Raw genomic sequence first — 18,938 nt, forward strand, 5'->3', positions numbered from 1 at the left:
ACCCAAGACTCTAAGAAGAATAGAAACAATAGAAGCAATAGAAAGCAAATTATGAAGATCATAAATAGAAAATTGGATTTTCAAGATCAATAAAGTTCATATATGTCTAGCCAGACTTCTCAAGACAAAACAAGCAGAATATGTATGTTTATATAAAAAACTAATGTCAGGATGAGAGATGGCAAAAGGAGCGGCCATTCTGTCCCACCTGGCGCCTCTGAACGAGTGTGAGCCTGTAGTTTAGAAAGCTCCTCACCGAGAAGCTGCACCCAGACGGCTCCCCTGGTGAGCACCCGAGGGAGTGATAATACCAACTCTGCATAAACCCCAGAAGCCAGTCAGAGAAGTCATTATTATTTTCATATGAAAACATGTCAAAGATATTTAATAACCCCAAAGACCAGTGTAGCTCATAGAGAAATTTTCAGTGAAGTGTTATCAAAATAGAAGTTAAGACTAAGACTGTATAAAAAGAATGATGCGTCAAGGCCACGTGAGAGCCCACAGGAAGGAAAGGGTGGTATGTAATTCATACTAAACTAACTCATCAAACTGAAAAAAAAGCCACTTATTGTCTGTAGGTGCAGAAAAGCATTTGAGAAGATGGTAAGTTTATTTCTGATTAGGGATGGGGTGGGAACCCCAGTAAACTAGGTGTAAAGGGAACTTCTCAACTTGACACCCGACACCACGGGCAGAAGCACATCACCACTTCTGCCAGTGTTGTGCCGCAGACTGAGCCGGTGCAGTGCGACAAGAAAAGTAAATAAAGGCATTCACATCAAAAAGGAAGTAGTGAAGTTTGTTGTACGAAATGATTTCCTATGCAGCTGTAGTGGAGGGTTGCTGTTGGGAGACTGTGCGTTTGGGTGGGCGGGAGGCAGACAGGAGCTCCCGACTAGAGATCGTCACTGTGGGACTCGGAGCTAGGTTCTGCCTGCTCCTCTGGAAGAGGGCACAGACGCCTGTCCACTCCACCTCTTGGCTGACTGGCATCTGGCATGGGTGACAGGCAGCACCTGTCCTGGCTCCACTCACACCATCTTGTCTTGCTCTCTGCACAGGGCGACTCTGGCGAGATGGGCTTCCCGGGAGTGGCTGGCCTCTTTGGACCCAAGGTACAGTGCTCATCCATCTGTGGATTCACTCCTGGGTCTGCACTTAGCCCTCACAGTGCCAGCCAGAAGGTGGAAGTGTATTCATCCTAGCAACTCTGTGCCTCTGGCACATGAGTCGATTAAAACCTTGCTTTCCCAGTCTGTGAACAGGAAAGAACAGGCAAAGACTATTGCAGAAATTAAGACCTGAGACACACACCGCACAGCCCCTGCTGGCACACAGCTGGCTCCTGTCTAGGAATCAGGGGCCTTTACTATTCTTTCCAGGGCCTCTCAGTTGAAATAAAAAGGGCACAGAGCAGCCAGAACTCAGGGGTAAGAAGACTCCTAGGTACTCCCCAGGCACACCCTTTTCTGCTTCTCACAGGGCCCTCCTGGAGACCTCGGCTTCAAAGGCATCCAAGGCCCTCGGGGGCCCCCTGGCTTGATGGTAGGTCTTTTTTCTCCCTGTCTCATCTTGGTAGACACCCCCGGCCTGAGGCCGGCGTCAGCTGGTTGAACACACAAGTTTTCCTGCTCCTTTGCCCTTTGAGCCCTCCCTACCTGCAGCTGTTGCCAGCTTCTTGCCTTTGCTCGCCATGTCCCTGTGAGCAGACCACACACCGCTGCACACACCGCTGCACACACCGCTGCCACTGCCCCCGTCCTTTGTGCCCACCCCAGCATGCAAGAATGCTCAGAAGATGCATGGCCCAGCCCTGCTTGAATGGGGTATCCTTCTCATTCCCGTGGGACACTCAGCCACCACCCTCCTCTGTCACTCTGTTCCCCAGGCCCAGACCGAGGACTCATAGCCTCTCTCTCCTTTAGGGAAAGGAAGGTCTCATTGGGCCCCCCGGAATGCTAGGACCTTCTGGACTCCCGGTATGAGCTGGGGGAAGCTGCAGGGTCTCCTGCGTTGTAGGTTCAAGCATTTCATGACTCAGAGCTAGTCTGAGCCTCAATTTCCCCATATGGGAAGTAGGACTTCTCTCTGAGCCCTAATTCATGTGGTTTTTTGCAGGGTCCCAAAGGTGACAGAGGCAGCCGAGGGGACTGGGTGAGTGTTCAGCCTGGCAGACAGTGCGGTGGGGCAGTGGGAGGTGAGCTCAGCCACGACTCCTAACTGTCTCTCCCTCAATTCTGTCTTCAGGGACTGCAAGGCCCAAAGGTACTTAGGTTGGTGTGAGGATTTGGAGCTGGTGACAGAGATGGAGGCTCCCAGGACCTCCTTCCCATGGTGGCATTCTTAAGTGTTTCCCCCTCTGTGTCTGTCTCTCCCTCCCTCCCTCCTTCCCTCCCTCCCTCCCTCCCTTTCCTCCCTCCCTCCTTCCTTCCCTCCCCTTTGTATCCTTCTGTCCCAAGGTAACATCATCCCTGAGTCTGGGTGGGACAGAGGCCAGCCTGGGTAAGGGACTCTCCAGTGCCAACTGTCTCCTGTCTCCTTCTTCCACAGGGTCCTCCTGGTCCGAGGGGGCGGCCTGGTCCACCGGTAGGTAGCTTCATGCTGAACCTTTTGGATTCCCAGGGCAGGAGGCAGGTTCCTTTGAGGGAGACCAGGGTTGCTTTTGTTTGTTTTGCAGTATTGATTTGTTTCTATTTTATGCCTGTGAATGTCGGCTTACATGCATTAAGGGCACTGTGCGCATGTCTAGTGTCTTTGGAAGTCAGAAGAGGGGGTTAGATGCCCTGGAACTGGAGTTATAGATGGCCACAAGAGCTGGGAAGCAAATCCAGGCCCTCTGTAAGAACAGCAAGTGCTCTTCTGAGCCCTCTCTCTAGCCCCTAGACCAAGATTTTGATGACAATGTCCAGCCCCAAAGCCGCATGGGCCTTGTGTGCTTCCTGAGGCCTACAGACTTGTGGAGAGCATAGTGCAGGCCCAGTGGAGACCGGTTGTGTGACTTTTCCTGGGGAAATGTGAACCAGCATTTAAACAGGACATCAACAGGACAAAGAAACTCACCCACCAAGGTCTAGCTTAGTGTGCCAGTGTACTTACTGGGAACTTAGGGACCATCCGCAGCTCAAAGGCAGCTGCATCACGGAGAAGCTCCCTGACATAGATGATGGTTCCTAAAATCTGTGTCCCTGGAGCTCCCTCCCCAGCTTGCAAGCGGCTTGACAGGAGAGTCTGCCCCATCCCCAACATACACCCCAGCCTTTGCAACTCATTATCTACCCTGGGGAGGGGCCTGATGACTCTTCCTGAGGTCCACTTGCCCTCTCCCTCTAAGAGGAAGTGTTCCAACCCAAAGAAACAGCTAATCCCACAGGCTTGTGGTCTAGCCAGCATCCTCCTGCTAGATAGCCCCTCTGGTCTCCAGCGACCTGAGCCTCCAACACAAGTTCCTGTCAAATCCTGACCCTGCACCTTCTTTTCCAGGGTCCTCCTTGGCATCCGGTCCAGTTTGTAAGTTATCAACCATTTTTTTTGACTCCTAGGGTGAGGCTGTAGGGTGGGCAGGGGAGAAGAAGCTGATGAGTCTTCTCTGGCCACAGTGGCTGTACCTTTGCACTGGAGCCCTGAGCAAGAGGCCATCCATGTCCCAGCTGTGAGCAAGGGGTTGCTCTAGCGCCAGTCCCCGGGGCTGTCTGTCCTTTACACATGAAGGTTGATGTTGGGCTTTGTCCTCCTTAGGCTGCGTGTCTATAGGGTCAGGCATGAGGCTGCATTGGGCTCCTTTTGTTCTCTGGTTGCACAGCAACACCATCCCAGCTCAACTCTTCCAGCCTGGAGACCAGTTAGTCCCCATGATGTCCCTACTCCAGTGAGCACTGGCTCAGACCCTGACAGCATCTCCAGGGCATAACATGGAGAAGGAGCCCTGGGGCTACTAGATGCCCAGAGTCCCTGTTCTTCACATCCCAGCTTCTACCCATTCCTCCCTTGGTGCTGTCCGTACACACAAAGCACTTGCCTGTATCATCCTTGTCTTCATCAGAAGGACAGGCAGGAAGAAGAGCTAGACAAAGTCCCTTTCCTTCCTAGACACGGAAAAGGGGAGCGAGCTCTATAGCACTATTGGCTGAACTAGGCCACTCGTCGGATGCCAGGCAGCATTAGAAATGCTTTTAGTAGTTCCGGGAGAATGTTTTATCAGGGACTCATCTTCCAGACCAGGGAACTAAGGTTGGACCATCAGTGGGAACGTTCAGGGCTGGGAATCCCCCAACAGCCCTTCTCTGGACCCCAGCCCCAGCCCCTATGCCATGCTCTTGGTAAGCCTATAGCTGTGCTCAACCCATCTGGGTGCCAAGATTAAGGCCAGACACACACAAGAGCAATATAATCAGAACCATGGGTCCGTGGAGATGTGGAGGATGGGTCTCAGCAGCCTGGAGGCGGAAACACCAGAGCACTGCTGACAACTGCCGGCTCACTGGGTTGCACGCCTGAGCTGGGCTAGCAGCATTTCCTGCTTCCAGCCTTGAGATACAGAAATATCCCTTACCTAGTCACAGCAATTAAAAACACACCATTGGTGGGGCTCAGTGTCCTCTCTGGGAAAACCGGATAGATACTGTGTTAGAGACAGGGAAGACGTCCCTGGGCAGTGGGAAGATGTACAAAGGTCCTGGGGCTAGGCAGAAGAGCTGTGTGTGTCTGGTTCTAGTTCACTGTGGAGGGAGACAAGGATGAAGATCACAGTACCACATGGGGCTTTTAACCATGTTGAAGAGTTGAACCTAATACCAAGAGCGCCCTGAGGATCCACTGAAGGACTTGGTGGGAGGGAGTGGCATTTTCAGCATTGACTCTGCAAGGGAAGGAGGGCTCAGCAGAGGATGTGTGCCTTGCTCAAGACTCTCTGGGGTGGGGACATGGGTGGCAGTGAGAAAGTAGGTGCTTGCACCCCTGGCTCTACTTTCTAAATCTGGCTTCCCCTGGGAGGGGGACAGGATACACATCTTTTATTGTCCTTGTATAGCAGCAAGATGACCTTGGGAGAGCTTTCCAGACGTGGATGGATGCTCGTGGAGCAATCAGACCAGAGGTACTGCTCACATGGCCTCCGGTCCTGGGAGAGGTCGTGGAGGTGAATGCTGTCCCCATGGCTGACACCAAGTGTCATAGTGATGCCTCACAGTCTCAGGTGGAAATCATCACTAAGGCTCAGATGGAAACCACAGCCAGGCCAGATGCAGACTCCGTGCCTTTTCATGTCTTGGAAGCCTCTCACATCTAGTGTGCATCTGCCCTGAGTGAGAGACGGATGTTTTTCTGGACCATAGCCCAAAGCAGCTTCCCAGGGTCACCCAGGGGTCACCCAGAAGCAAGGGAGCCTCAGGGTGCTGCTGAGACACAGCCTGGTCAGCTCTGACCCACAGTTCCAGGCTGATATGGTCTCAGGTGTTCCAGCCAATATCAGAGCCCATTTTGCAGCCTTGCTTCCTTCTCATGGTGGGGAGCTCATTCCTCTAGCTCGGACCTCCTACCAACACTGCTGGGCTCATAGGCCTGGGACAAGAAAGTAGCCCTTGTCCCTGCTTCATTATGTCCCTGACCCTCCCTCTCCTTATTTGTGATATGGAGTGGTAGTCAGTCTAAGCTAGCCAGGAACTGGGAGGTCGCTGGGTCCCCCAGACAGTGAGAACTTTAGAGCGATGAGTCTGGGACATTGGACAAGGCCAGGACAAAATGAGCCAGTGGTCCTGCTTCTCCATAGCAGGGGGACAGCTATCCAGAGCAGCTGGTGCTGGACCAGGGAGGAGAGATCTTCAAAACTTTACACTACCTCAGCAACCTCATCCAGAGCATTAAGACACCCTTGGGCACCAAGGAGAATCCAGCCCGGGTCTGCCGGGACCTCCTGGACTGTGAGCAGAGGGTGGCAGACGGTAAGAGTGTCTGTGGGATGAGCAGGGGCTTCCTGCCTGTGTTGTGGTGGCACAAATTCAGGAGGCGCTCGGGCCCCAGAGTGTTGTCACTGGCATAGCTCAGCCAAGTTTCTGTCCTCACAGAGATAGACACACAGCATCCTTTATTCACTCCGCAAGCAGCTTCTAAGCTTCAGTGCCTGGCCTATGGTTCAGGCTTTGAGGGCTTTGTAAAGAGAAGGGGCCATATGGACCCCTTAGTGTCACAAGCTGGGACCATTCAGAGCACAGAGATAAGGACTTTGAAAGGCAAAACAAAACAAAAAGCCCTCCAAGGGCTGAGAGAACCCCAGGGGCTTCCTGCTTGAGCACGGATCCTCAGCATCTAACCTCAGTTGACCTCAGCTGTGAGTTAGGGTGTGCACAGCGGTACAGAGCTAGAAGTAGATGTTGGGGCACCCCTTCCTCTGCTGCTGAGCTCTTGGCAGCCAGGAAACCCAGCAAGGATGCCAGATGCAGGCAGAAGGGCAGATGGAGGGAGTCAGATGTAGCCAGAGCGCCAGCTCCCTGGGCAGGTCGGGAGGAAGCCTGAGCCTTGAAGAAGCTAGAGGGGCTGATAGCCTAGCTGTCTGCTCTGTAGAGTAAATACATCCCAGCAGAAGCCCAGGGCATTTTTCCAGAGCATGGGACTCCACATTTGTCAGCTCTATCTAGAAGGCATCCTTCCCTGCCTGTGCCTTGAGAAATCTTGTGTCTGTCTGCCCTGCCCCTTAACTTCCCACCCCATGGCAGCCCCGTGAGCCACAGGCACAGGTCCTACAGAAACCCCTCCAGTCTCCTTCTGACACACATGTCCCTGTCCTGCTCTGCTGCAGGGACCTACTGGGTGGACCCCAACCTTGGCTGCTCCTCTGACACCATTGAAGTCTCCTGTAACTTTACACATGGTGGACAGACGTGTCTGAAGCCCATCACGGCCTCCAAGGTACATCTGCTCCCCAATCCCACCAGGTTCTGCCCATCTCGCCAGTCCCTGCCCCGAGCCCTGCTTGACTTCCTGAAGGGCTGTGGGAAAGCCATCCCCTCTTGAGTCATAGTTTCCTCACTTAGAAGTTGGGCGTGTGTAGTTCTAATGTGTGATTAAGAAACCCTTTCACACTGCCATGTTCTCACACACTTGGGGTCTCAGTGCTGAAGAGCTTCGCTTGGAATAGTCTGTAGTCTGGGAGAATCATGCATTGACTGCCAGGGACATGTGTCGGTCTTGCATGCATACCCTTTAACTTCTGTTCAGTGCCTGCACACCACGTCTGTCCCTGGGCTAGGCATTCTGGGGTGGGACCAGGTGACTCTACAGTAAAGCAGGCAGGCAGCAGCTGAGGGGCTAGGATGACCTTCCATGGCTTGTTTGTCTGCTGTACAAGGCTGTCCATGTGGGGTAAGGGTAGGGGTGTGCCACATAGAGAAGCTGCTCTGCTGCAGGGGAGGAAGGGAACCCCAGACTTTTGTATCCAGTGACTCCCCATACTGAGACGGTGCTGCGTCCACTCAACAAGTCTGCTGGCTTCCTGACATAGCCAGACCCCAAGCAAGGTGTGGAGAGGTCAGACTCGCCACTATCCCTGCAGTTGGAGCTTCCAGTCCAGCAGGGCCACTTGGAGGTTTTGGGGACCACATGGTGTCCCTCTGCATTGGCCACAGAGAGGCCAGCAGAGGTGTCCTCTCCAGCAGGAACAGCGGCAGACTAACTGGAAGGAAAAGAGGTTTCTTTGTCTTCTACAGATTGCTTAGCTCTTTTGCCTTGGGGCTGAGGTACGGACTATACATAGGAGAGAAGAGCTACTTACTTCCCAGCGGGCGGAAGCAAAATATCCTCTTGAAGGGTTTGCCCTCAGTGAACTAACTGCCTTCCACCAAGCCCCACTTCCCGTAGCCCCACACCACAGCTCTGGTAGCTCTTGAGTCCTTTATAGACTAAATTCTTTATGGCCCCTTATATTTCCTCTACACTCAGCTTGGGCAAAATCCTTGCCAGCCTCTGAACCCGGCTGAACCCTTAGCTCACCTACCTGAGAGAAGAGAAAACAAACCACAGCAAGACTCTCAGACCTCTGGTTCTGGGCTTGAACAGCCACTGGGCTACAGGATCAGCTCACATGGAACTCGGTTTCCCTGTCTTTCAAGTGGAAAGATGACACAGGAAAAAACTAGCCAGGAAAGGGCTGACCCTGGTGCCTTCCAGAAAGGCGGGGCTTCTGAGGCTTGCTTCCCACCTGCATCTCTCCACAGCTGGAGTTTGCTGTCAGCCGGGTCCAGATGAATTTCTTACACCTGCTCAGCTCTGAAGGGACACAGCACATCACGATCCACTGCCTGAACCTGACGGTGTGGCAGGAAGGCCCAGGACGCCCCTCTGCCAGACAAGCTGTGCGCTTCCGTGCCTGGAATGGACAGGTCTTCGAAGCTGGGGGTCAGTTCAGGCCAGAGGTGTCTGTGGATGGCTGCAAGGTAACTGTTGGAGCCCCTCATTGTCCCTTGATGTGGGGACGCTAGAGAAATTGTTTAGTTTTGTGTGTATGTCTTATCATTTTATACTACATTGTATATACTTCTTTTATCATCATGTAATCTCATTAGAGTGATTTATTTTTAAAACTGACTTTGCGTTCCTCTGTGTGTGAGTGCCTATGTGCATGTGTGTGTGTGTGTGTGTGCGCGCGCGCGCGCACGTGTGCACACGTGTGAATGAACCCAGGGCCTTGCCCTCCCTAGGCTAACCTCTCTGGGAACCTGAGTTCTCCAGGCTAAGAACATTTGTTATCTTGCAAAGGCCTCATTGAAAGAGTACCTATTCTCTTCCCTCCACTGGTCAGGCTGCTTTCTTTCTTTTAACAGTTTTGGTCACTTTCAAATGTCTTAAACACTATGTGCTTTAAGGGTTGAGGGAGAAAGTCGTCCAAAGGTAAAACTACTTTCGTAAAGTAAATCTAGTAACTTCGGTGTTATTAGGATGTGGCACCTGCATGAAGCTACTGAGAAGAAGACGCTGGAGAACAGCTCTGTGTAAACAGAGACCAGGACGGACTCCAGATCAAGGGCTGTCCTTGGATCTGGAGTCCACCTGTAGAATCTGTTCGTGGGAAGTAACTAGGAATGTGTCCCAAAATTAAAGCACAGTGAACGCCACACACTAATACTTAATAAGAACAAAAGAAAAAAACATTAAAAATTGAGGTTGGTGGAATGGTTCACACTTATGATCCCAGTACCTGATTTGGGGAGGAAAGGGGAAGTAGAGGCAGGAGAAACAGGAGTTTAAGACAAGGATGGGGTTTATGAGACCCTTTCTCAAAGATAGATGGATGGATACATAGATAGATAGATAGATAGATAGATAGATAGATAGATAGATAGATAGATACATACATACATACGTACATACATACATATAAACAGGGATAGATACATAGATGATACATACATACATAAATAGATGATACATACAAACAGGGATAGATACATAGATGATAGATACATACATACATACATAGATGATACATACAAACAGGGATAGATACATAGATGATAGATACATACATATATACATACATACATACATACATACATACATAGATGATACATACAAACAGGGATAGATACATAGATGATAGATACATAGATACATAGATAGAGGGATAGATAGATGACAGATACATAGATAAATACATAGATGGATGGACGGACAGACAGACAGACAGACAGATAGATAGATAGAAGATAAATGGAAATAAAAACGGAAGCATCCAAGCCAGATGTTTGCCCAGGTGTGCCACATACAAGTCATTGTTTCTGCAAAACAAAGAAGGATGAGAAATGCATTTGCCATCTTCCTACAGATCCATGATGGCCGTTGGCACCAGACACTGTTCACCTTCCGGACTCAGGACCCCCAGCAGCTGCCCATCGTCAGCGTGGACAACCTCCCACCTGTCTCATCAGGGAAGCAGTACCGCCTTGAAGTCGGACCTGCATGCTTCCTCTGACCTCCGACCTCTGACCTAGAGGCTCCTCTAAGTCTTGTGGGGAGAGAAGAGGCTAGGGGCAGTTAGTTCCAGAAGATTCAGGATGCTGCCTTAGGACCCTGGTGCAGGCCCGAGAGGTTATCTGCTCAGCAGGAACTGAGAAAGGGTACCAGGCTGTACTAGGCTGTCCTGGAGAACTGCCATCTCAGCCTAGCCCCAAAAACCAACCAAAGAGCCAATCAGAGCAAGCAGAACTTGTAGCCTACTCCAGCCATGGCCTCTTGCCAAGTTCTGCAGACACCCCCTTCCTCCCCAACTTCCTGCCCAAAGAGCCCCACCCCCATTGATGCCACCTCAAGGAAAGGGTGCGGCATGTTGTCAGCTGGTCCCTGTTAGGGAGCTTTTGATGTGCAATATTAGAAAGGAGACATGAAAAAAAAGAGGAGAAAAAGAAAGAAATCTATCTATCTATATATATTATTTAAACAAAGAGAAGATGTATTCCTATTTTTTCACCTGGGAGAGGTGAGGAAGAACAAGAGAGCTGGGGGTGTGGAGAGATTGACCCCCAGGCTGGGGTGCTGTATGCTACCTCCCACTGTGAAATCGCTGGTGCTCACAATTGTCTCTTGTAATGTATGTGATTTTTTACAAAGAAAAAAATAACCTTATTTAAGATTCTGAAGGTGCTACTATTTTTGCTACCACAGGCTTTGGAGAAACGTTATTAGTGGGACCTTGTCCACAATCTCTCTCTCCTCCAAATGGGGATTTAACAATGTTACTATTGCTACCCCTGTAATCTGCTGAGGAGGAAGCAAAGGAAAAAGAAAAAAAGGAAAAAAGAAAAGAAAAACAAAAAAAAATCCTACCAGTAACCAGAAGTATAGAGATTTCTGCTTCTGTTCTTGAGGAGGCATTCTGATGATAACGCGGTCCTCCTTGCTCCTGGAGGGTTCAGTTCCCTTTAGAAGACCTGCCCTGGGAGAAGATTCCTCGGATCTGAGGAAGAATATCGGCTAGGGCTGACCTTGAAGGTGGATGTAAATACGAAGCCATCTCAGAAGACCCAAGGTCTTCCCTCCCAAGAGTCCATACTCCAAGCGCAGCCAACCTCCCGCGTTCTCAGCATCTCACAGCTATGTAGGGACCCACTGTCCTTTCCCCTAAGTGCCAGTGTGGGTGGAGAAGGAAGGACGATGGCGAACACCTCGTCGGTCTCCACAACAGTAACCTTCCATGCAACCTAAGTAGGTTGAGACCCAGTTGGATTTTGAAGTTATTTTAACTATGGAGTTATTTTTATAGAAGGTTGATGTTACAGTGTCTATTTGTGTGTTTCTAAAGTTGTGTCTTGTGGGGAATTGGATTTGCTTTTCATTATTTAATACCTCCCCCGCCCACCCTCCCCAGACAGTCTGTAAACCCCTCCCACCCCGCCCATGCTAGATGTGCATCGTCTGGTCCCCATCGGAGTGCTGCTTCCTGTTCCCCCTTCTGTGTTTCCCTCAGTCCGTTGATGTGTGTTCACTGCCATCCTTTTGTTTCTGTCTAAATGTCAGTGTGGTCAAACCCCTAGTGGGTTCTGTTTCTCAAGTTCCCTTCTGGACTTTAAATAAATATTTAAAACTGAGCAATGGAATGATGGCTGTGGTCTGGTGCTTCTTCACTCACGGACAGCTTCTTCACTCACGGACAGCTTCTTCACTCACAGACAGCTTCTTCACTCACAGACAGGCTTCTTCAGTGATGGGGAAGATGCACAGATGCCATCTGCCAGGGTTCTGAAGGAGGAGCAAGAGCCATTCTCTAACCAAGCCCCTAGGCCTGGAGCTGTCCTGGGCCCTTCCAGCCTCCACTGGGCTCCATTCCCAGGGATGGGACCCAGGGGTTTGCATGTGTGTGTTGAATCATGTGTTGTTTCTTCTTTCATTTTGATGGCAATGCTGTTACATCTTATTATTCTGGGTTGACCCAGCCCAGAATGTAAGTAATGACCATAGGTGCCATCAAAGCAAAGAAAGAAGTGGGCTGATTAGGAGTGCACATGTTTATTGGGGATCTACTACAGAAAGGTGGTCCTGGACACAGCAACACCAAGTGCACTGGCCTCTACAGGCACATGCGTGCATGTATACTCAGATATACATATATGAACATACATGACACCTACCCACATATATGTACGTACACAATAGGTCAACATACCATGCTAATGTACCAATTTATAGTTTGCTGAGAACCTAAGCAAGGAAAACAGGAGGTTCCCTGAAAGAAATGCCTAATTCAAGATGGCTGTCATTGGGCCTGAATGCATACAGTAAGGATAGATTGCAAGTTATGTATTCTTCGGTGGGTAGATACTGGCTGTGTTCCCCTTCTGGCTATCGTAACACTCCATCTGAGAGAATTCATAACACCTGCCTGGAAAAGGTACAGGCGAAAGTCTGAAGTTACTGCTTCCTCAGTTTGAGAACCTTCTCCATGCTGTGCAATATGGACACCTACGACTACAGACCTCAGTATCCAGTCATCAGCATGGTTTGGAGTCCACAACTGAAGCTGGGGAAACAAGCCTTGCTCATTTACACAATAGGAAGAGCCAGTGACCCTCTTCTGGTGATAGGGCAGCGGCAGAGGGGCTTGGATGCCATGAAACAGACATCACTGTTTTGCTCAGAACAGAGACTAGAGTCACTGGGTCTATGCAGGTGACACATGGCAGAGCTGAGACAACAGGACAGGTTGGCCTGGGAATCAGAACTCTAACACTGTCAGTAGCCTCTCTGACTTTGTATATTTGACACTGGAGACACAGGAGCCAACAGGAAGGGCTGGAGGGGGAAAGGGAGTATGTGCATCGCTTTGCCTCACTGATTCATGGGTCTCTGTGACCCTGGAGCTGAGCCAGTTTCTTCCCAGAAGTTGCACTTGGCAGCATCCTCTAAGCCAGCATTCCCACATTCCTCAACCTCCCATTGTGCAACCGAGGTGTCAGGAAGTCATCAGAATGGGTTCCCCTGCAGGCTGGCCTTCCAGGGAAAAGCTCAGTTTGCTGGCCTTGTCCTGTGCACGGTGCTACAAGGTCAGTCAAAGCCAGTTCACCCCACAATGTCCAGTAGCTTGTGAGAAAAAGAAGAGGACAGACAAAAAGACACTGAAAGTTCTGGGTCCAGTGTCTTGCCTGGGTCAAGGACTTGAGAGGGACCTCATTTTGCCATGAGAAGTGTGCTCTGTCCTGCCTGCCAGTCATGGGTAGGGCTCTCAGTCCTCACTCCACAGTAGGAGAGTAGAATAGTGGTCAGTTGCTACTGAGTGTGCACATGCCCCCCTCTGTGTGTGTGTGTATGTGCGCTCTCTCTCTCTCTCTCTTTCTCTCTCTCTCTCTCTCTCTCTCTCTCTCTCTCTCTCTCCCCCCTCCCCCCGTGTGTGTGTGTGTGTGTGTGTGTGTGTGTGTGTGTGTGTGTGTGTGTGTGTATACACCAGAGACAAACCTCAGATGTTTTTCCTCAGAGAAGTCAACCCTGTTTCTTAAGATAGGATCTCTCATTTGGCCTTGAGCTCATCAAGTCAGCCAGCTTGCCTGGACATTGAGCACCAGGAACCTGCACATCTCTGTCCTTCCTCTTCAGGGATGGCAGGTATGTGCCACCATGGCCAGACTTTAGTATATGAGTTCCTGGGATCAAACTCAAGTCCCTGTGTTATAGGGCAAGCACTTTACACACTGAGCCAACACCTCAGCACCTGCTCTTGGATCTGTAGAAGCCAGTTGCACATGGGTCAAGCCAGGAAAAACACCATTTATGCTCCCAATGGAGATAGTTCCTGTAAACTGGCCATGCCCCCTGAAGGAGTACATTGTGTGTTATGATTTCATCTCATGTGCTTGGCTTGTGAAAGGTGGGCAGACCGTGAAAGGCTTTCATACAAAGGAATTGAAGTTCAAAGAGGTCAGTTATATGTAAGTTGTCAAGATCTCCACACAGGACCTGGACTTATCCCAACAATATTTGGTATATTTTCTCAGCCCTGACCTACAGATTCTAATTAGAATCTGTAGAAGGAGAGAGTCACTTGTTGGTTCCCAGCTGCCCAGCCCCAAAATAATTACATAGAAACTGTATTGATTAAATCACTGCTTGGCCCATTAGCTCTTGCTTCTTATTGGCTAACTCTTACATATTAATTTAACCCATTTTTATTAACCTGTATATCACCAGAGGCTGTGGCTTACCAGAAAAATTTCCAATGTCTATATCTGGCAGGGCTCCATGGCTTCTCTCTGACTCTGCCCTTCTTTTTCCCAGAGTTCAGTTTAGTTTTCCCCACCTAGATCTGTTCCCCTATAGCTCTGCTATAGGCTCAAAGCAGTTCCTTTATTAACCAATGTTATTCACAGCATATAGAGGGGAATCCCACATCACCTTTCCTTTTCTGTTTAAATGAAAAAGGAAAGTTTTAACTTTAACATATAACAAAGCAGGTATCAAGCAAGAATTGCAGTTACAATATCATGACTAAGGAAAACTATATCTATTCTTCAACACCATCAAAGACTCCAGAAGGATATAATATTACCTAAGTTAACAGGAAGTTCATTGTAAGAAACTTCCAAAACTCTAGAATTGACAGAGACATCTCATTGCATGGACATTCACTCAAAGTTTTTCTGCAAAATTGGGGTATCCATCTTCAGCCTACAGACTCACTGCATCGGGCAGACTTTTCCATGAAGCAGGAAATTTCAAAGACAGTTCCACATATATTGACAGTTTGTCAGTTGCATTCTTCTGTGTCCTGCAGAATGTCTGGCAGACTCTTTCATGAAGCAGGAACCCTGAAGGATCATCTCACCTTTAGGCAAGTTCAGCAGTCATTTTTCTGTAGGTTCTGCATGTTCAGTTCATACAGCATAACATCAAGCAGTCCAGGCAAAAGCAGTTTCTTGCCAAAATGGCTAGCAAACTCCATAAGGAGCCTCATTGATGCCCACCTTCCTCTTGAAGTAATTGGTGCTGCCAGGAGCATATGTGTCTCATTGTCATGAAAAGTCCTAACTTCTTAAAACATTTTAAATGCCATATTCTGTAGTCTTTTAAAAGTTTGAGGAATGCCTATCCATTTGAAATACATCTCTGTACATCTAGAAAATCTAACTAATATGACTACAAGCTTAACTATTATAGATGATTATCTATTAACCTATATTTCTTAATTATACATTGCATTTTTAATGAGCTGCACAAACACAATACCTTAATCAAAATCAGAAATATCATATAATAAAATTGACCTTAAATTTGGATCAATAAACCAAGACCCATACTAATGCATATCTCTACAGCATATCTCCCTTTAAATGTAAACAGACATTTATAAAGAATATTTGGGAATATAGGCATAGTTTTCTCCAATCTGCTTCCTGCTGTTTATTGAGTGAAGTGATTTTTGAGGGGTGTTCAAGGCAACTTTTCAGGGGCTCTTGGTTCATCAAACCACATTAGTGTAGAATTGATCCACAGGTTCTCATCTTCTGTGGAAACAAAAGAAGAACCTCTTTTCCAAAGTAACATATCCTTATACCCATATTTTGAAAGCAAGATAACATTAAAATATATATGTTGGTTTAGCTTATCAATCCCCAGCATCAAATGTTTCTCTGCAGTCAGAAAATTCAAAGAAAACACAATAATATACATAATCCAGACTCTCTGTGAATTTTCCATTTTTACATAACTTATTTTTCTTTACTCCTTTTAATCTATGGCTGTCTGTACTCTGTCTCTTTAAAGACTTTGTTTTATTTTTTAAAACAATTTACTTGCTTTTATAACTGTCTATACTTTATTTTTTTCTTCTCTCTCCTAAGCCTAAGTACATTTATCCAACACTGTGACCCATTTAGAGGTCTTTTATGTCTGAATCTGTCCTATTGTGTATCTGTAATTCTTTACTGTCCAGGAACACTTCTTAAAACTTAAGCTGCGGCATTCCTAGGGGAAATACAGCAGTTCCTGCTTGCCCTGCCCAGTCCAGCATGGTGGAGCTGCTCGCTGCCTCTACTGCCTCCCAGAGCCATGCACAATGCCCTTCTCCAGGCACACAGCCAGTCCATGTTGCCACCAAACAAGCCGTAGCAGGTTGCTTACAAACCCCATTCAAATGCTCAGTCTCCTGAAAGAGCCAGAGGTCATATTGGCAGCACAGCCCAGAAAGCTGGCATTTCAAAATAGTGTAGGTTTTCCCCCTATGGCTTAATCAGGACAACCTCTCTTAAAGGAGCCACAGCACACCACCAGCAAGCAAAACCCATTTGGAAAAAAAATGTGGCTAAACTTTATTTTTTTTAGTCCAGAATTCCTTTGCAAGCCCTCTCAGGTTTTAAGTGGATTTAGTTGGCGACATGGGTGCCAATTTGTTGTAAGGAAGGAGAGAGCCGCTTGTTCATCCCAGCTACCCAGCCCCCAAATACACAGAAACTGGATTAATTAAATCACTGCTTGGCCCATTCGCTCTAGCTTCTTATTGGCTAACTCTTACATATTAATTTAACCCATTTCTATTAACCTGTGTATTGCTAGAGGCTGTGGCTTACTGGGAAAAGTTCTGGCATCTATCTCTGGAAGGGCTACATGGCTTCTCCCTGACTCTGCCCTTCTTTCTCCCAGCATTCAGTTTAGTTCTCCCTGCCAAGCTCTGTTTCCCTATAGCTCTGCTATAGGCCCAAGCAGTTCCTTTGTTAACTAATGGTGATTATAGCATACAAAGGTGAATCTCACATCAAGAATCAGCAGTCCTTCTCATGGCTGCTGCTACAGAAGGAGGTAGAAAGGGGTCCTAATATCTGAGGTGTCAATTAACTGGTGCCCTGCTGCTGTGTGTTTTTCTCCAAGTCACTTAACTTCTCTGTGCTGCTTGTTAGCTCATCCACACAATGGAGACTATCCTAGTTTCTTTTTTTTTAAGATTTATTTATTTATTTATTTATTTTGTCATCAGTGTTTTTGATCTTGGCCATTCCTACAGGTGTAAAATGGGATCTCAGAGTTGTTTTGATTTGCATTTCTCTGATGATTAAAAATGTTGAGCCTTTCCTTAAGTGTCTTTCAGCCATATTTGATTCCTCTGTTGAGAGTTCTCTGTTTAGGTCTGTACAATATTTTTTATTGGATTATGTGTTCTTTTGATGACCAATTTCTTGAGTTCTTTGTATATTTTGGAGATCAGCCCTCTGTCTGATGTGAGGTTGCTGAAGATCGTTTCCCATTCTGTAGGCTGTCATTTTGTCTTGTTGACTGTGTCCTTTACAGAAGCTTTTCAGTTTCAGGAGGTCCCGTTTATTAATTGTTTCTCTCAGTGACTGTGCTACAAGTGTTTGTACTCCATTTTTATTGGATTATTTGTTCTTTTGATGATCAATTTCTTGAGTTCTTTGTATATTTTGGAGATCAGTGCTAGGCTTCCTTGAGCTTCCTTATTCCCTAGGGAAAGATGAGTTTGCTATCCACCCATTTCGCAACCCCACGACACAAGATGCCTGTTCTGCAGCCCCACAATGCAGGACAATCAGACGTGACAGGGAGTTGTGTCAAAGCAGGAATGCCAGTTATTACTGTGAGCATCAGCTTATATAGGTCAAGTGACATGGTGTGATGTGGGGGTCCCTCCATCCAATGAGAGACAGCCAAGACTACCGAGGTTTTGCTATCTCATCCTCACTCAGACTCAAGCCAGATTTTTCTCAGTCTTATAGGCCTTGAGGTACAGGCCCTAAGATAATTTTGACCCAACAATCATACCTTTGTCTGATGTGGGGTTAGTGAAGATTTTTTCCCATTCTGTAGGCTGTCGTTTTGTCTTGTTGACCATGTCCTTTGCTTTACAGAAGCTTTTTAGTTTCAAGAGGTCCCATTTATTAATTGTTTCTCTCAGTGGCTGTGCTGCTGGGGTTATAATTAGAAGTGGTCTCCTGTGCCAATGCATTCAAGTGTACTTCCCACTTTCTCTTCTATGAGGTTCAGTGTGGCTGGCTTTATGTTGAGGTCTTTGATCCATTTGGACTTGAGTTTTGTGCATAGTGATAGATATGGATCTATTTTCATTCTTCTACATGTTGATATCCAGTTATGCCAGCAGCACTTGTTAAATATGCTTTCTTTTTTCCATTTTGTATTTTTACTTCTTTGCTGGAGAGGTTGTGGGGTAAAGGGAACACTTCTTCATTGCTGGTGGTAATGCAAGCTGGTACAGCCCCTTTGGATACCAGTATGGAAATTTCTCAGAAAATTAGTAAACAACCTACCTCAAGACCCAATAATACCACTTTTGGGTATGTATCCAAAGGATGCTCAATCGTACCACAAGGACATGCGCTCAACCATGTTTATAGCGGCATTGTTTGTCATAGCCAGAACCTGGATACAACCTAAATGCCATTCAACCAAAGAATGGATAAGGAAAATGTGGTACAGTTACACACTAGAGTACTACACAGCAGAAAAAAAATAATGACATCTTGAAATTTGCTGGCAAATGGATGGAGCTAGAAAACATCATAGTGAGTGAGGTAACCCAGACACAGAAAGACAAACATCATGTGTACTCACTCCTAAGTGGCTTTTAGACATAAAGCAAAGAAAAACCAGCCCACAAATCACAATCCCAGAGAACCTAGACAATAATGAAGACCCTAAGAGAGGCATACATGGATCTCATCTACATGGGAAGTAGAAAAAGACAAGATTTTCTGAGTAAATTGGGAGCTTGAGGACCATGGGAGAATGTTGAAGGGGAGAGGCAGGGAAGGGAGCAGAGAAAAATATATAGCTCAATAAAACCAGTAAAAAAGATTTATTTATTAATTTTATGTATGAAAGCTCTATTGGCATGCCTGACTTTATGCCAGAAGGGGGCAGCAGATCCCACTACAGGTGGTTAGGAATCACATTGTGATAGATGGGAATTGAGCTCAGGACCTTTGAAAGAACCGCTGAGC

General features: G+C 47.5%; 1 protein-coding gene across 12 annotated transcripts in view; it reads left to right on the forward strand.

Annotated features, from left to right (window-relative positions):
• Positions 1-11,569, forward strand: part of Col27a1 (collagen type XXVII alpha 1 chain) — a 122,921-nt gene extending 111,352 nt beyond the window's left edge. Inside the window, exons 50-61 of one of the 12 annotated variants that reach the window (XM_075945133.1) lie at positions 1,065-1,118; positions 1,486-1,548; positions 1,929-1,982; positions 2,122-2,157; positions 2,251-2,268; positions 2,554-2,589; positions 3,484-3,510; positions 5,030-5,137; positions 5,771-5,939; positions 6,794-6,903; positions 8,208-8,426; positions 9,815-11,569. In XM_075945133.1, coding sequence (XP_075801248.1) covers positions 1,065-1,118; positions 1,486-1,548; positions 1,929-1,982; positions 2,122-2,157; positions 2,251-2,268; positions 2,554-2,589; positions 3,484-3,510; positions 5,030-5,137; positions 5,771-5,939; positions 6,794-6,903; positions 8,208-8,426; positions 9,815-9,961 — 1,041 coding nt within the window. In that variant the 3' untranslated portion in view covers positions 9,962-11,569. Of the gene's footprint in view, positions 1-1,064; positions 1,119-1,485; positions 1,549-1,891; positions 1,983-2,121; positions 2,158-2,250; positions 2,277-2,553; positions 2,590-3,483; positions 3,511-5,029; positions 5,138-5,767; positions 5,940-6,793; positions 6,904-8,207; positions 8,427-9,814 lie in introns of those variants that run through there. The other 11 variants (XM_075945134.1, XM_075945132.1, XM_075945135.1 and 8 more) reach the window with 11 other exon arrangements.
• The last annotated feature ends 7,369 nt before the right edge of the window (positions 11,570-18,938 follow it).

The sequence above is a fragment of the Microtus pennsylvanicus genome, chromosome 13 (assembly GCF_037038515.1).
Source record: "Microtus pennsylvanicus isolate mMicPen1 chromosome 13, mMicPen1.hap1, whole genome shotgun sequence".
Lineage (NCBI taxonomy): Eukaryota > Metazoa > Chordata > Mammalia > Rodentia > Cricetidae > Microtus > Microtus pennsylvanicus.